Source organism: Drosophila pseudoobscura, chromosome 4, assembly GCF_009870125.1.
Source record: "Drosophila pseudoobscura strain MV-25-SWS-2005 chromosome 4, UCI_Dpse_MV25, whole genome shotgun sequence".
NCBI classification, from domain to species: Eukaryota; Metazoa; Arthropoda; class Insecta; order Diptera; family Drosophilidae; genus Drosophila; species Drosophila pseudoobscura.
Window position 1 is genome coordinate 5,929,607 of NC_046681.1, and position 15,514 is coordinate 5,945,120.

Here is a 15,514-nt window from a genome sequence, read left to right on the forward strand (position 1 = left end):
GTTTGTACCGATAGTAGGTCTTTCCGATATTTTACCGCCTATATTTAATTGTGCTTTTTTATTTATTATAGAATTTATTAACGTAAACCGAGTTTGATTGTGATAAGCATTAGTTGTCCTTAAGCAGTATCAATGTTCTCTTTGTTTTCGCCCTCCAGCTCATCGTCTAGGAGACGTTGCTGAGAATGCTGAGCCAGCAGCTGATCAGATTTATTGAAAACTCGCACATTTTTTGTGCAATCCATGAAATTGCAGTTTCCCAGCCAATTGTTGTCGTTGTAGCTGCAAGGAAAAATACAGTTAGCAATTGACACCATTTTACAGAATATTACACTCCATTCTTACCGCTTTAGTTCGCTGTATTGCCTTAGGACCAGCACCTTATCGTCTTTTCCAGGCAAGGCCAAGTTATCAGCCATTATACCTATTTTGCAGTTGTCAAAGCTACATTTGCTACCCTGTAGATTCAACGAAACTGTCTTGTCCAGCAGCTCCACTCCTGTATTGCAGCTCTTCACTTGAACATTGCCCAACTCTGCGCTGGAGCGAGGCCGCATCGAAATGCCCACGGCAAAGTTCTCAATGATGCAGCCACGCATCTCTACGCTGGCATTCGGCATGCAAACAATGCCTTCTTGAGTGCTGGCGTTGCCGTCGCCCAGCAGACGACACCCGCGCACGGTGAGCGTTCCACTGCGCAGCAGAATGCCCCTGCGCACATGACGGCAGTCGAGAACTAGGTGCGAGAGCGTGTAGTTCCCATCGATGACGAGAAGAGTGCTCTCCTCATCGCTGGAGCACACTACAGGCAAGTTTGGGAGCTGTGGTTCGGCAACCAATATGGCCTCGGACTTAACAAGCCCCTTGAGGCTGCCATTGTTGTTGAGGTGTTCGAGGAATTTGATTGTATGCTCGCCGGGTGAGAGCAAAATATCATCGTCGCTCCGGCATATGCTCAGAACATCCTGCAAGGTGTTGGCCAACTGAACCTGCGTGTCCGGTTTCACTTGCTCCTTGGCCAGCGTCAGCAAGTCCATCTGCTGCTGTAGCTTGCCCGGAACTGTGACCACATGGCAAATGGGAGTACGCTCCGTTAGAGGAAGCTCCGTCAGCCTTCCCACGCTTCGCTGCAAGAGATGACGCTTCAGGGAGTTCGACTGCAGCTCACTGTAGGCACGCCTCATTTCGGGATTCTCCAGAATCTCAAATTCACTGCGAATAATGGCCATACGCAGGTGAAGGCACATCAGATCCGTGACGGGCAATGTGGATACATTCAAGCTGCCGTTGGCGCTGCCTGGCTTGGGCTGCTTCCTTGCCGGCTCGGCGGCATTGTCATTCAGCTCGACGGCCTCGTCATCGCTCTCGACCTCGGCATCGCTCAGATCTAGTTCCAAATACTCCAGACGTTGCTGTATATACTTGGCCTCCATCAGGAGCGTGCGCATGTGCAAAGCCAGAGGGCGAGACAGCTTATTCTTGCTCAGATCACAGGCCAACTGAATGCGAGCCTGCAAGTGCATCTGCACCCAATCGCGATCGTCATCATAGTCCTTGTCCCACGGCATCCAGACGTGACAGTAAAAGAAGCGCAGGCGATCAATGCACTCTGCAGTGGTGTCCACATTTAGGGCTTCGTTCTCCTGCTTGATGGTGGGCCACAGCTCGATCAAGGACACCTCGTTGCTCTCCGGCAAGTGAACATCATTATCCTGCACGGCTGTGACCACAAACACCGCCTTCAGCTCGTCAAATATGACCTGCTCAACATACCCATAGACAATGGTTGGATATCGTAGCTTGAGATCCTCGCAGATGACGCGAGGTATTTTCCAGATCGCCTGCCAACCTGAATAAACACATGTGTGTGTGTGTGCACATTTAAGCCTTCGATTGAATGCGCCTTTGTGTTGGAGGCTTACCTGCTGGTTCAATCTGAAGCTCAACAAAGGATTTCCACTCGGATCGCACTTGGGAGGCGGGCATCACGGCCCCATCCCAGGACAACACTGCCTCGGCTTCTTTGAGGCGCTCCAAAAATGATTTTTCAAAAGTGTATACTTCCATGCTTATGTTTTTTATGGCAACAAGCCGGTGTAGCGTCGAAAAATTTGAAATGAGTGTATTGACATGCGGCCTCGATAACGATAGATCGACTACTCTGTTCATACAACACTGCAGCTGGTCAAGTACAGCTGTTCAAAGTAGAGTACATTTTTAAACAAACAAATTTTATGAAAATAAGAAAACATGGCCTCAAACAACATGCCTGAAGAGAATTTCGAGGGCGGAGACGTATGCAAAGTGTTTGGCGAATTATTTGCAAGTGTAAAAATTCTCTTTTGTCCTGTTTTAGTTCAACTTTGACGACGATGCCGATGATGAGCAATTGGTGGCCACAAATTCGGGAAGGAAGCGCCTTTTTAGCAAAGTTTGTGGAATTCACATAATGTAATTTGTATAATTGTTGTGTTTTGACCTCGGCAGGAGTTGCGCTGCATGATGTTTGGCTTTGGCGATGATAAAAATCCCTATACGGAGACAGTGGATTTGCTCGAAGATCTGGTCATAGAATATATAGCAGAGACGACACATCGTGCCATGGAAATTGGGCGGACAGGTCGCGTGCAAGTAGAGGATATTATCTTTCTGGTGCGCAAGGATCAACGCAAATACGCAAGGGTCAAGGACTTGCTGACCATGAACGAGGAGCTGAAAAAGGCGCGAAAGGCCTTCGATGAGATCAAATACGTCGGTAACGAGGGAAAACTCAAATGACACAGGCACAAGAAAACCAAGTCAGGGCATACACGTAGCCACTCCTAAAGCTTAGTTTAGATTTAAGATACATGGTCTTTAATGCTGTATAATGTAATAAATTAATCAAAATAGTCTTCAATGTCAATATCAGGATTAAGTATATCATCGCCATACGGCTCCAGATCGATGCCATTTAATATAAGATTCTCGCAGGTCTCTGCCAGATCGGTGTCCCCAATCAATATGGCCCCGCGCAGTCTTCCATTTTGCAGCACAAACTTGATGTATTCCTTGTTGCGGGTACAGCGAACCAGTAGTTCATAGTCACGGCCCAGACCCTGGCCATTGAAGCGGCCAAGAAGTACTACAGGGTAGCCAAACAGCTGCGTCACATGCCCGAAGAGCTCAAAACAAAAGTCCTGATAAATGGGCTCTCCCTCGAAAGCGGCGGACATACTGCGTCCAGCCATAGAACCCATTTGCCTGGCCTGTGTCCACAGGCGCATTTGGAACCAGTGGGGAGCAGGCTCCCACGCTGCAGAACAGACATCGCCCGCCGCATAGACATCTGGCAAATCGGTCCTCATCATTTCATCCACAGAAAGCCCGCCATCGTCTGCTAATTTTGGCGGGAAATCAGTTGCAAACTCATGCCGTGGCTGGACACCAGTTGCAGACACAATAAAATCACAGGTCAGCTTCTCCGTGCTACCATCGTCGTGGCTCAACTTAATACTAAGTCTTCCTTCCTCTGGGAGCATATGGTAATCCGCTATATTCGATTTGTAGTACATTTTCGGTAGTACTTTGCCCGCATCTTTTGAACCGCCACTCAAATCGTAATTGCTGTGCCAGTCCGGACCCAAAGCGGCTCCTTGCTTACTCTCTTTCTTGTCTGGGGGCGTGAGTTCACCATAGCGCATCCGTTTAATGGCAGTTTCCGTGATTGTTGGCTTCTCCAGCTCACTCCTGGCCAGCTGGAAGAACTCCGCAGCTCCCGGATCCACAAAAGTGGCGGATATATGCGAATCTTTCACCACCCAGTGGACATTAACATCCTTCAGCTCGTAGGCCAGCTCACTGGCAATGCCGCCATTGCCCAGAATCAAGACATCCTTGGCTGTGAGCAGTCTCTTTTGGAGTTCCAACACGGAATCAGTATCGCGGATGCCAATGATGCGTGACTCGGCATGGCCGGAATTGAATAACTTTGGTGATCCTCCGGTGCACACGCAGATGTATCGATATTTTAGTATAACACCCGTCTTGGTGCGTGCCCAGTGTTCCCGGCTGTTGATGTACTCCAGTTGGTCCACAATTGTTGCTATGCTGGCGCCAATTTCGTTGACATCTTTCTCCCGCACATCGAATTTGTGAAGATAGCGGGCGACGGGCACGAGATTGGTAACACTCTTCACAATGCTGGATTCAGTGAGCAGCAAAATGGACGATGAGGGGCAGCATATGGCCAATGTTTCGGCACAACTAACGCCAGCAATCCCACCGCCAACGACCAAGAAGTTGCAGTCGCGCGACATCCTCAAAAACAGAAGAAAATCAAAACAATAAACAACAGCTGATGCTCAACTTAACCTCAAAATAACAGGGGAATCTAGAAATAACGGATATTCAATCAACCAAATCTTTTAACAATCGTTTATTAAACATGATTAACTAATATTAGGACTTTTGCTGGCCATAGAACTCGTTGTAGTCATACTCTCTGAATGGCACATCGTAGGTTATGAGGCCAGAATCCCGGGCCTGCTCCACCGCCACCCTCAAACGCAAATGACTTTTCTGGCATAGACCCGTCTTCGAGTAGCTGAGGACCTCTCCATTGTGCGGCGAAATGAACTGCTCCAGTAGTTCCGTGTTGCGGTAATCCAGGACGAGATACTCATCGCGACAAATGGGACAAGGATTACCGGTGGATATTTTGCCCTGGCGAATGCAAGTCTTGCGGGTCTTGCGTGGCGCATACATGCCCTTGTGGTTGCGCCTAGGAAAGAGTATATTTCAATATCAGTGTAATGTTTGTCGGAGTCAGAGAATGATTCCTACCGATATTGAGACCACACGAAATCGTCGCCATAGGTCTCCTTATACGCGACACTCTTCAGATAACGTATTGATGTTTCCACAGGTATCACTTGGGTGCGATCTTTGGGGTCCGGACCAGAGCTCTTTGGCTCCTCTTCACCATCGACCGCCTCCGCTTCATTTTCCGTTGCTGCTGCTGTTTCAGCCTTGCATCTGAAGGCGCTGGCTGTATGCAAAGCTCCCCGGCTGTTGCGCGTTATGCTAGCCAAACCATTGTATATCCCTCGCGCAATGGGCAACATTTTAAGTTATTAAAACTGAATTGTTCCAAAAACGCAACGACGTAACAAGCAGAATGTGTGCCGGCGAGCAGCTGATCAGATAAAAAAGGTTGGCAGCACTAAAGCTATCGACTAGAGTTGGAAAAACAATTAGTTGATGGTACAATTAGATGACGTCTATGACATAAACAAACTAAAACTGGTAGCACCACCATGAATAGCATGTATAAATATAATTGTTTACTTAATATTGTTTCTTTTTAATCTTAATCTGTAATTTAAAAATAACATCGGAAACATCGATATCCATCCTTGTCGATAGTTGTCGGAGGCGCGAGAGTTAAATGAACTTAACTGTGTTTTTGCGAATATTTATACGTCAAAATTCTAAATTATTGTTAAAAACTATACAATCACAAATAATAGTGGTACAAAAACTCTAATATAATTTCTAAAGCGGTGAGTAACATAATGGTAAACATGTTCACACGCACACAAACGAAAATATAGCATGAATGAACAGCCAAATGCCGCCAGTGTCCGTTTTAGTTTTAGTTTCTTTCGGATTTTACTGGTGCAAAGTAGCGTTGACTGCAAGCGGAAACGGAGTGTCGTGTCGTCGTCGTCGTCGCCAGTGCGTGGTGTTGCTGTTGCTGTTGCTGTAGTTGTGGTGTGGTGGGGCAGGCAGCCCTAAATCACGTGTATAATAAAAGGAACTTCTACTACCAGCATTTATTTGCCATTTGCCGTGGCGGCATACGACACAACCGCCAAGCATTGACGTTCCCGGGAGTTGGCCGTAATTCATCCAATACTTGGTAGTAATACCCACCAGTAGTTTCGCTTGCGTGCATGCATAAATTTGTTGTTTGTTTTAATCAATATCGGAGCAGACGGTCATTTTGATTTTAATTGTTTCCAAGTAAAAAATAGGCCCTACCACATAGTATATGACCGAATCGTAAAGTTCTTCGTAGAACTAGCAGCTAACACACAAATCCAAGTAACATTACTGGTCTCGCCCCTCGAAAGGTGAGTCAGGTGAGAGCGAGAGCCTTGCTTTTGCTTGCCTTTATAAATAGAGACCCCGCCGTACGTACAGGCCCGTAATAGCCGTGCAATATGCAAGCCAGCCACACTACAATTTCTTATCAATTGCAAAAACCGAACAGAAAAAAAGGGCAACAAAAATAATAGTGCTATAAATACCGCTATGTGAACCGCAAGTTTGAATGAGAGAGCGAGTGTGGCATGTCGCGCGGTCACCTCACCCGAAAAGCAGGCTGACAAAAACAGGGTGGCGGCTCCTCACTTCTGACACTCTTTCTCTTACAGTTTGTTGGAGTTGGAGTACTTTTCGCGCATTTCGTGTAATAAATTGCCATTTTCCTTCGGCGCCACAAACCAAACGAAAATCGTAGTTACATTGTGCCAAATTAATACCTGTTGGCTGTGCTATGTGCGCCCCCTTTTATTTTTATGCCTTTCACAAGCAAACAAACAAATTATGTGATACGGTGGGGGGATTGGATCCGACTATGAGAGTACTTCGTGAGGAATTTTAAGGCCCTCTTTTTAGTGTTTTACTTCAGTTGGTATGATTAACAGCTGTAATAAGAATGGACGATGTGTTAGAAAGCTAAATATATCCCTCGATAAGAGGTTTCACAAGCTAACAAATGCGTAGTTGGTACACAATAGTGTAATTAAAAGATTAAGATAGTGCACAATGGGTTATATGGGGGAGATTAAAGTAGTCTATCAAAATGGTAGAAATAGTCCAGAACCACTCGATTAATTATTCTTATAGTTTTCCAACGGGGAAAAATTCTCGTCCGTGTTCTACTCTTATATTATACTCTTCAATTGCTGGGTAGCCGCAAACCCACTAGAGTCGGCGCCAAATAATTTTGTTGTCGCCGTTTTTACATACAACATTTCGGTTTCCCATTTTACTTCCGCCCTATGGAGAGGGTAGGATCTATAGGGTCTTCGCCCTAATGGAGACCCGACCTACGCCCACTCCTCTGGCACTTGGCATTTATTTTCGAAATTTGAATCGGCGCTCTACTGGTGTTTCTTCCTGCCTTCTTTTGTTTATCCTGCGCTCTGTTGCACGTCAAAAGGAAATGTTTGCTTACGGCCCCACAGGGCTCCAGTCACTGCCTAGATTATAGAGCTTTGCTTTTCATGTCCTTCGTGTCTCGCTTTCTCGGGGCTTCGGTAACATTAGTGAATGCCCACGCGTGTGCCGCCACCAGTCTGTCAATCCCTCGTGAAGTTCCTTACACTCGGAGGGGGTCAGTAGCAGCTGGTGGGCTGCTTTATCAATAAGTTGTTACCAGTTTTGATTAATGTGTTTTTTCTTTGGGACACGACATTCCCTAATGGCCAGTGTTCGAACACCTTCAAGTATAATTTTCTTTATAGATTTCCAGTTATAAATGACCTAATTATTGTAATTACATTTATGCCTTTTGAATGAATTTTCCAAGTATTTTATAGGTCATTGATTGAAAGCTTTTAATTGATTAAGTATTTCCTATATTTTAGGGATAGTTAGTAAAATGAATTGTTGTTTGAACGGCTCTATAGTTGTGTAACTATTATGGCATGGGTCTTATAGTCATCAACCGGGAAGTATTGAAAATTCCACTGATAAAGATCGAGTTATTAGTTACCTCTACTTCTCAAGCTACTTATTAGCTACAATCGCAAATACCATAATCTAAAATACAAAGCTCTTTTTTAAAATAAATTTTAAAGCCTAAATGGAAATGTGTTCTAATATAATACATCAGACTGGTCACATTTCGGCTTACGCGCTATTTGTCATCGAAAAATACACCTCTTGGAGAACATAAAGAATGTTATAACAAAGAAACAAATAGCCTGCTAAAAATACAATCCTTTGCTTATCGTTGTGGACCCCAAACCAAACCAACCTCCAGGGATAGATAGCGTTCACAACAATTTAAATACCAATTTGCCTAATTAAGGCACCTTTGGCGCGGCGGCGCGCCTCCGCCACTGACAACTCATTCGAGTGGGTTCCGTCGCTCCCCACGGACCAGCCGTAAGCCCAAAAATATTGCGTGACACGTCGCCCCATTCGGTGGCAGGTATTACTATGCAGACGTTGTGGGACCTAGTGCAGTTGGAGGACCTAATGACATCAACGCCACAATGTGCTGGGGTAAGGGGAGAGGGATTCCTGTGCAGAGGTCATTCGTTGACACCCTCTGAGGGAAATACTAGGGCTCCTGCAATAACAACGGTTTTTTAAAAAGAATTTATATGTATTTAGTATAATCCTCGCCCATCTGGTTAGGTTGCTTGTATTTTGTTACTTCTATTCCCACCAAAATCGTAAATTATGCATGTGGAAAAAGGGCTTCGCTTCGCTTCGGAGGGGTCCATCTGTTGGGCTTCCCAGGCCATGGCCTGACATTGAATACAGACGCCACGTCGCCAATCATTAGTCAGGGACCGTCCTTAAGTCCTTGAAGTTGTTTCGTTTCCTCCATCAAGCTCTTCAGTTAAGCAACCATTTCTCCATTCTTCATAGACGATGGCGGGTAAGAGCGACAAGGAAATTCTGGCCAACTCGATGTACGAGGATGATCCCAATGGAAATTCAGCGCCAGCCACAACCAAGGACCAAGAATCCGATCAGAGGCAGGAGGTACTCAAAGCGACCAATGTGACTCCCCCATCGGCGGCGCCACGTTGGGGACCACAGAACAAGGGCGCCCAGGAGCTGGCCTCTTTGTACAGTCCAGGTGAGGATCTATATAGCTGTAAGGACAGGCGAATTGGATAACCTTTTCATATTGTACACAATCCGACAATCCTTACCATAGGAAAGCGGGCCCAGGAAATCATTTGCGTGTACACCTGCATAGGCCTCATGATCATCAATCTGATACTGATTGTCCGGCACATGCGACTGGAGAGGATTAGTGTGGCCATTGTGTCCGCATTGTGTGGCATCATAACAGCAGACTTTGCTTCTGGTCTGGTCCACTGGGCAGCAGATACCTGGGGTTCTGTGGACTTGCCCCTAATTGGCAGGGTATGCATGCAGGTGCTCCCATCATCAGCTGGTTCTCTTATATGGTTTTATTATTTCTTAGAATTTCCTGCGTCCGTTTCGCGAGCATCACTTGGACCCCACATCCATAACGCGCCACGATTTCATTGAAACGAATGGTGACAATTTTATGGTTGGAATACCCATCCTTGGGTATTTGGCGCACTATTTCTACATTCGATCGCCCAGCGAGATTCAGCTACATTTTGGCTGGATAGCCTATGTATTTCTTTGCTCCATATTTGTGGCCATGACAAATCAGGTGATTTGTCCAAACATATTATTCCGTTCATGAAAAATAATTTGAATTTAATGATTTTATAGATTCACAAATGGTCACATACCTACTGGGGTCTGCCACGGTGGGTTCTGTTACTGCAGAGCTGTCACATTATTCTACCAAGGAAGCATCATCGTATACATCATGTGGCACCGCATGAGACGTACTTTTGCATAACCACGGGATGGTTGAATTGGCCGCTGGAACGTATAAGGTTTGTGGCGTGTTCCTCCTTAAATTCTCCTTCATTTTCATGTGTGATCATTTGTTTGTCATTTAGATTCTGGTCTACTTTTGAGCTTGTTATTGAGCATTTTACGGGCCTAAAGCCACGCGACGATGATATGAAATGGGCCAAGAAACTCACATAATGCTTTTTGCTACCCTCAGCGACTGTATATAGGAAATCCTGGACCAAAATCAGCCTTATATTTATAAAAAATGTTATTTTGCACAACAAAGTAGCTTTAAATTGAGAACAGATTACATATATGTATGTATATGAAGTTAACTGAAGAAATCGCAGTTTTTAGTTGCATCCTCACAATGTTCGTTAACAAATAGTTGAATATCTAAGCTTAAGCCTTGGACAACACTTCGCACACACACACTAGACACTAGAAGCGCATAAAGAACCACAATCACTGATCTCTTTTACGAGTGAGAGCCTTATGTATACCTGTGTACTAAATAGTGAAATGAAACAAACGCTTGTTAAAACATTTTGATATCTTTACAAAAAGAAGAAGTAATAATGCATAATGCAATACAAATCCCCTATACATAAGCTTAAACAGAGGAAATGATTTTTATACCCAGATCCTAAATGAAAGACATTCTCAAAAAATTGCGTCATAGCCTGCAAAAGATACATATATACAAACGATGATAAGTTATAAACAAATAGTTACGACTAGACGATTAGGCGCTGTATGCAATCAAGAAAGTTACTTACAAAACGATTTTTACTCGTATAAGAGGCATACACAATGTTTTGGAATAAGCTAATGACACACTTTTAGTGGCATGTATTAACTTTAGTGCAATCTAGAAAAGGGAGAATTTACTTATATGTATTTGTAAAATTTGTTACCAAAAAGAGCCAGCTACTCGCATCTCTCTGGCCGCTTAGGAAAGTTGTATGTACAGTGTGGAGCAGCCGCCGTCGTTGTTTTGTGAAGCGTGCCAGCAGTTAGTTGCTTATATAATTTAGTACACTAAATTCTAAGAGAGCAATATTAATTGTGATGCAAGTAAAATATATTATGATCCTAATTCAATTAGAAATTACCGTACTCGTTATTGAAGATGTGACAACATACTCATTGGCCATTTTGAAGCTTGTGGAAACATAAGGAAGAAAATTTTATATTAAAGAAGGAAAGGGCCCTCACAAACTTATGTATTGAACAAATGAGCAGAGTATCTTTAATTTTTGAGTCATCTGAAGACATGGTGCTAAAAAATATCACAAATCACTTCTATTTTTAAAATCAGAACTATTAATGGCATAAAAAAACATAAATCTTTGAAGAAAAGTACCCCCATAAAAAAGGCTAGTGGATCAATTGCTGTACTTTACATCATAAAACCACTTTTAATTGTTCTTTAATCCAAGTTGCCAGTTAAGAACTGTGATCCGGAGCTGCTAACAAACTGAAACTGTGGGCTTAAATCGTTCATACATCTTGCCGAGGGCTCACTTCTTTTCAGTACAAGGATATAAAGCGATCATCGTCTGAAATTAATATGTTGTATGCTAATATGTTAAAAACGGCAAAGTCTCCCAAATCCATTCTTATAACAAACTTTAAACTGGAATTACTCACTTGAGAATTCGTCGATTACTCATATCTTGATCTAAGCCATGCTAAGGATACATGAGGATGCATCACACTTCTTGCTCTATGGCACTCAACAGACTTATGAACTAGAAAATAATATAAATCAACTGTGTGCCATATAGCACGAATGTGAATTTGGTGGGGGAAACACTTTCCTCAACACGGTTACTTTCATTTTCAAAATCACCTTTCTTTTTGTATATATTCTTCTTTAAATATAGGTAATTTTTTTTAATCGACCTGGTAACAAACTTAAATCTGGGACTTCTCAATTGGGAATTCGTGGAGTACTCACATTTGATCTAGAAACACAAGATATGTATGAGTTGAAATACCACACATGCTTTGTGTTTCTAAAGCCAAATGCAAATTGAATATTTTCTTTATTAAACTGTCTTCGATCATTTGAAACTTGTGCGCTTATCTCGAAATTTTCTAAAAAGAGGTATTGTTCAAGCAAAATTGCCAGGCTAGAGCTGTAATACGAGTTAAGGAAAGTAACGTTTAACAAATCTGGACTGGTAATAAACTTGAAGTGTTTGCTTAATTTTCATTTAATCATTACTTGTGGAGTACTCATATCTTGCTTTGTAGTCAACAATTGTATCATGAATTACAAAATATCATAATATATATATAATTATATCATAATTAGACGGCAAAGATTTGGGATCTGAGTTGCGGTACTTTGCATCACAAAATCACTTTTAATGTTTAAATCACAGTTTTCTTTCTATTATATTAAGACATCATTCTCAAGCGCAGGTGATGTTCAAGCTAACTTGCCAGATTGGAAATGCAATACGAGTTTAAAAACGCAACGTTTTACAAATCCACACTGGTAAGAAACTTGAAATTTGGTTACTTCTTTGTCATTACTCAGATTCTGATCTAAGCCAGCATAGGATGCATCAGGATAGAGCACACATTTTGCTGTATGGCAGATAAGAGATTTATGAATTAGAAAATAACATAAATCAAGTGTTTGCCAAATAGCACGAATGTGCATTTGGTGGGGGAAACACTTTCCTCAACACGGTTACTTTCTTTTTCAAAATCACCACTCTTTTTGTATATATTCTTCTTTAAATATAGGTAATTTTTCAATCGACCTGGTAACAAACTTAAAACTGGGACTTCTCAATTGGGAATTCGTCGTGTACTCACATTTGATCTAAGAGACACAAGTTATGTATGAGTTAAAACATACCACACATGATTTGTGTTTCTAAATTGAAATGCAAATTGAATATTTTTTTTATTAAACTGTCTTCGATCACTTGAAAATTTTGCGCTTATCTCAAAATGTTCTAAAAGAAGGTATTTTTCAAGCAAAATTGCCAGGTTAGAGCTGTGAGACGAGCTAAATTCAACGTTTCGCAAATCTAACCTGGAAAAATTTTATTGATATTTATGGTAGCTCTTTTGTATTTTGATGTTTTGCTGAAAAGACGCCTGAATCGTTATTTTTAATATGTTCATATTATAGTTTCCACAAAAAAATTTATTTTGATTCGACGACTGCTCTCATCCTGCTTGGGAAAAGCCAGGAACAATAGAATTTGCAAATACATTCTATTCTCCATTTCTTTTTCAATGCAGAATGTGAATTCAAAACGTATTGTTGAGTAAAATTGTATTTTTCTTCTGATCGCACGCACAATTTAACAGAGCTCGCTCACGCACAAAACGGTTCTAACCCGCTAATCAAGTTTTAATCTACTTGTTCTTTAGTAATTGTCCTAGTAAAATGGATAAATTATAATAAATTATATTTTCAGTAACTCTTTTTTTTTTTGTTGACAGTATCTCACTGAAAAATATTATATTTGTGTATTTTTTTTTATTAAAAATATTGATTTTCATCACACATCCGCATACAATTTAGTGGGGGTGCGCACGCGTGTATGTGAAGGAATTTTTAACAATCCTGTCAGAATTTTTATGTTTTTTTTTTTTATCTACAGTTCATAATTTTATACATACTTGCAAATCTTTTGCAGTGCGCTGACCAAAGAAGAAAAAGAAGCTACGAATTAGCCAAATTAGCAGCCAAAGTTTCATAAGTCCATTCTTGTAACAAGCTTGACACTTGGATCGCTCAATTGGGGATTCGTCGATTACTCACATCTTGAGCTAAGACACACAAAGTATGGACGCGGTCAATGTATCACACATGCCTTGGGTGCATAAAGTCATGAATATGAAATAAGAGCGAATCGAATGCACAAGTTTTCATCACCATATTACCATTAAGTTTTGAAACGGACGTTTTCTTTTCTCGTTTCTTTGAACAGAGGTATTTTTCAAGCAAAGTTGCCAGGTTAGAACTGTGGTACGAGTTATAAGAAGGAACCGTTTCACAAATCTGACCTGGTAAAAAACTGAAAATGTGGGCTTACATCTTTCATCCCTTTTGCCGAATGCTCGCATCCTGCTTTTTGGAAAACAATTATGAATATGTATGCAATTTATAATCACGTGAGTAGTATTAATGTGAATTTAGTCAGAGAAAGGTCCAAACACTATTTTATCACGGCTATTTTCATGTCTAAATTTACCACTCTTTCTGTATATGTTCTCGGTCAAATATAAGTATTTCTCAAGCAAAGTACCATTCTTGTAACAAACTTAAAACGGGGACTTCTCAATTGGGAATTCGTCGTGTACTCACATTTGATCTAAGAGACACAAGTTATGTATGAGTTAAAACATACCACACATGATTTGTGTTTCTAAATTGAAATGCAAATTGAATATTTTTTTTATTAAACTGTCTTCGATCACTTGAAAATTGTGCGCTTATCTCAAAATGTTCTAAAAGGAGGTATTTTTCAAGCAAAATTGCCAGGCTAGAATTGTGATACGACCTAAATTCAACGTTTCGCAAATCTAACCTGGTAAAAAACTGAAAATATGGGCTTAAATCGTTCATACATCTTGCCGAGGGCTTACTTCTTGCCAGTACAGGGATATAAAGCGATCATCGTCTGAAATTAATATGTTGTATGCTAATATGTTAAAAACGGCAAAGTCTCCCAAATCCATTCTTGTAACAAACTTTAAACTGGAATTACTCACTTGAGAATTCGTCGATTACTCATATCTTGATCTAAGCCATGCTAAGGATACATGAGGATGCATCACACTTCTTGCTCTATGGCACTCAACAGACTTATGAACTAGAAAATAATATAAATCAACTGTGTGCCATATAGCACGAATGTGAATTTGGTGGGGGAAACACTTTCCTCAACACGGTTACTTTCATTTTCAAAATCACCTTTCTTTTTGTATATATTCTTCTTTAAATATAGGTAATTTTTTTTAATCGACCTGGTAACAAACTTAAATCTGGGACTTCTCAATTGGGAATTCGTGGAGTACTCACATTTGATCTAGAAACACAAGATATGTATGAGTTGAAATACCACACATGCTTTGTGTTTCTAAAGCCAAATGCAAATTGAATATTTTCTTTATTAAACTGTCTTCGATCACTTGAAACTTGTGCGCTTATATCGAAATTTTCTAAAAAGATGTATTTTTCAAGCATAATTGCCAGGCTAGAGCTGTGATACGAGTTAAGGAAAGTAACGTTTAACAAATCTGGACTGGTAATAAACTTGAAGTGTTTGCTTAATTTTCATTTAATCATTACTTGTGGAGTACTCATATCTTGCTTTGTAGTCAACAATTGTATCATGAATTACAAAATATCATAATATATATATAATTATATCATAATTAGACGGCAAAGATTTGGGATCTGAGTTGCGGTACTTTGCATCACAAAATCACTTTTAATGTTTAAATCACAGTTTTCTTTCTATTATATTAAGACATCATTCTCAAGCGCAGGTGATGTTCAAGCTAACTTGCCAGATTGGAAATGCAATACGAGTTTAAAAACGCAACGTTTTACAAATCCACACTGGTAAGAAACTTGAAATTTGGTTACTTCTTTGTCATTACTCAGATTCTGATCTAAGCCAGCATAGGATGCATCAGGATAGAGCACACATTTTGCTGTATGGCAGATACGAGATTTATGAATTAGAAAATAACATAAATCAAGTGTTTGCCAAATAGCACGAATGTGCATTTGGTGGGGGAAACACTTTCCTCAACACGGTTACTTTCTTTTTCAAAATCACCACTCTTTTTGTATATATTCTTCTTTAAATATAGGTAATTTTTCAATCGACCTGGT

General features: G+C 41.1%; 5 protein-coding genes and 1 long non-coding RNA gene across 9 annotated transcripts; 2 read left to right on the top strand and 4 right to left on the bottom strand.

Annotated features, from left to right (window-relative positions):
* Positions 1-39: 39 nt before the first annotated feature.
* On the bottom strand, positions 40-2,103 carry nesd (nessun dorma). Its single transcript, XM_001356069.4, has 3 exons — positions 1,923-2,103; positions 346-1,849; positions 40-282 (listed from the first exon to the last, which is right to left on the bottom strand). The coding sequence occupies exons 1-3, from the start codon at positions 2,065-2,067 to the stop codon at positions 120-122; spliced, it is 1,812 nt and encodes a 603-aa protein (XP_001356105.3). The 5' UTR covers positions 2,068-2,103; the 3' UTR covers positions 40-119.
* A 35-nt stretch (positions 2,104-2,138) lies between these two features.
* On the top strand, positions 2,139-2,905 carry Taf13 (TATA-box binding protein associated factor 13). The gene is made up of 3 exons (XM_001356068.4): positions 2,139-2,295; positions 2,357-2,431; positions 2,488-2,905. Exons 1-3 carry the CDS (start codon positions 2,251-2,253, stop codon positions 2,776-2,778), a joined length of 411 nt encoding a protein of 136 aa, XP_001356104.1. The 5' UTR covers positions 2,139-2,250; the 3' UTR covers positions 2,779-2,905.
* Pyroxd1 (pyridine nucleotide-disulfide oxidoreductase domain 1) lies at positions 2,834-4,342 on the bottom strand. The gene has a single exon (XM_001356067.4). It carries the CDS (start codon positions 4,296-4,298, stop codon positions 2,880-2,882), a length of 1,419 nt encoding a protein of 472 aa, XP_001356103.2. The 5' UTR covers positions 4,299-4,342; the 3' UTR covers positions 2,834-2,879.
* Positions 4,343-4,402: 60 nt separating this feature from the next.
* Positions 4,403-5,189, bottom strand: mRpS18B (mitochondrial ribosomal protein S18B). Its single transcript, XM_002133099.3, has 2 exons — positions 4,825-5,189; positions 4,403-4,762 (listed from the first exon to the last, which is right to left on the bottom strand). The coding sequence occupies exons 1-2, from the start codon at positions 5,103-5,105 to the stop codon at positions 4,441-4,443; spliced, it is 603 nt and encodes a 200-aa protein (XP_002133135.2). The 5' UTR covers positions 5,106-5,189; the 3' UTR covers positions 4,403-4,440.
* A 206-nt stretch (positions 5,190-5,395) lies between these two features.
* On the top strand, positions 5,396-10,744 carry Kua (Plasmanylethanolamine desaturase Kua). Of its 3 annotated transcripts, none has more exons than XM_015181226.2 (6): positions 5,396-5,543; positions 8,653-8,866; positions 8,948-9,159; positions 9,221-9,439; positions 9,502-9,671; positions 9,738-10,744. In XM_015181226.2, exons 2-6 carry the CDS (start codon positions 8,656-8,658, stop codon positions 9,826-9,828), a joined length of 903 nt encoding a protein of 300 aa, XP_015036712.1. In that variant the 5' UTR covers positions 5,396-5,543; positions 8,653-8,655; the 3' UTR covers positions 9,829-10,744. The 3 variants fall into 3 exon arrangements, with proteins under 3 accessions (XP_015036712.1, XP_015036713.1, XP_033236186.1); XM_015181227.2 differs by lacking the exon at positions 5,396-5,543 and adding an exon at positions 5,661-5,902; XM_033380295.1 differs by lacking the exon at positions 5,396-5,543 and adding an exon at positions 5,941-6,116.
* Positions 10,745-13,390: 2,646 nt separating this feature from the next.
* Positions 13,391-14,500, bottom strand: LOC117184271 (uncharacterized). 2 transcript variants are annotated; one of them, XR_004469584.1, is made up of 3 exons: positions 13,704-13,795; positions 13,552-13,631; positions 13,391-13,481 (listed from the first exon to the last, which is right to left on the bottom strand). It is a non-coding gene; the product is annotated as an uncharacterized lncRNA (long non-coding RNA). The 2 variants fall into 2 exon arrangements; XR_004469585.1 differs by lacking the exon at positions 13,391-13,481 and adding an exon at positions 13,863-14,500 and having other exon boundaries at positions 13,541-13,631; positions 13,704-13,738.
* Between the last annotated feature and the right edge of the window lie 1,014 nt (positions 14,501-15,514).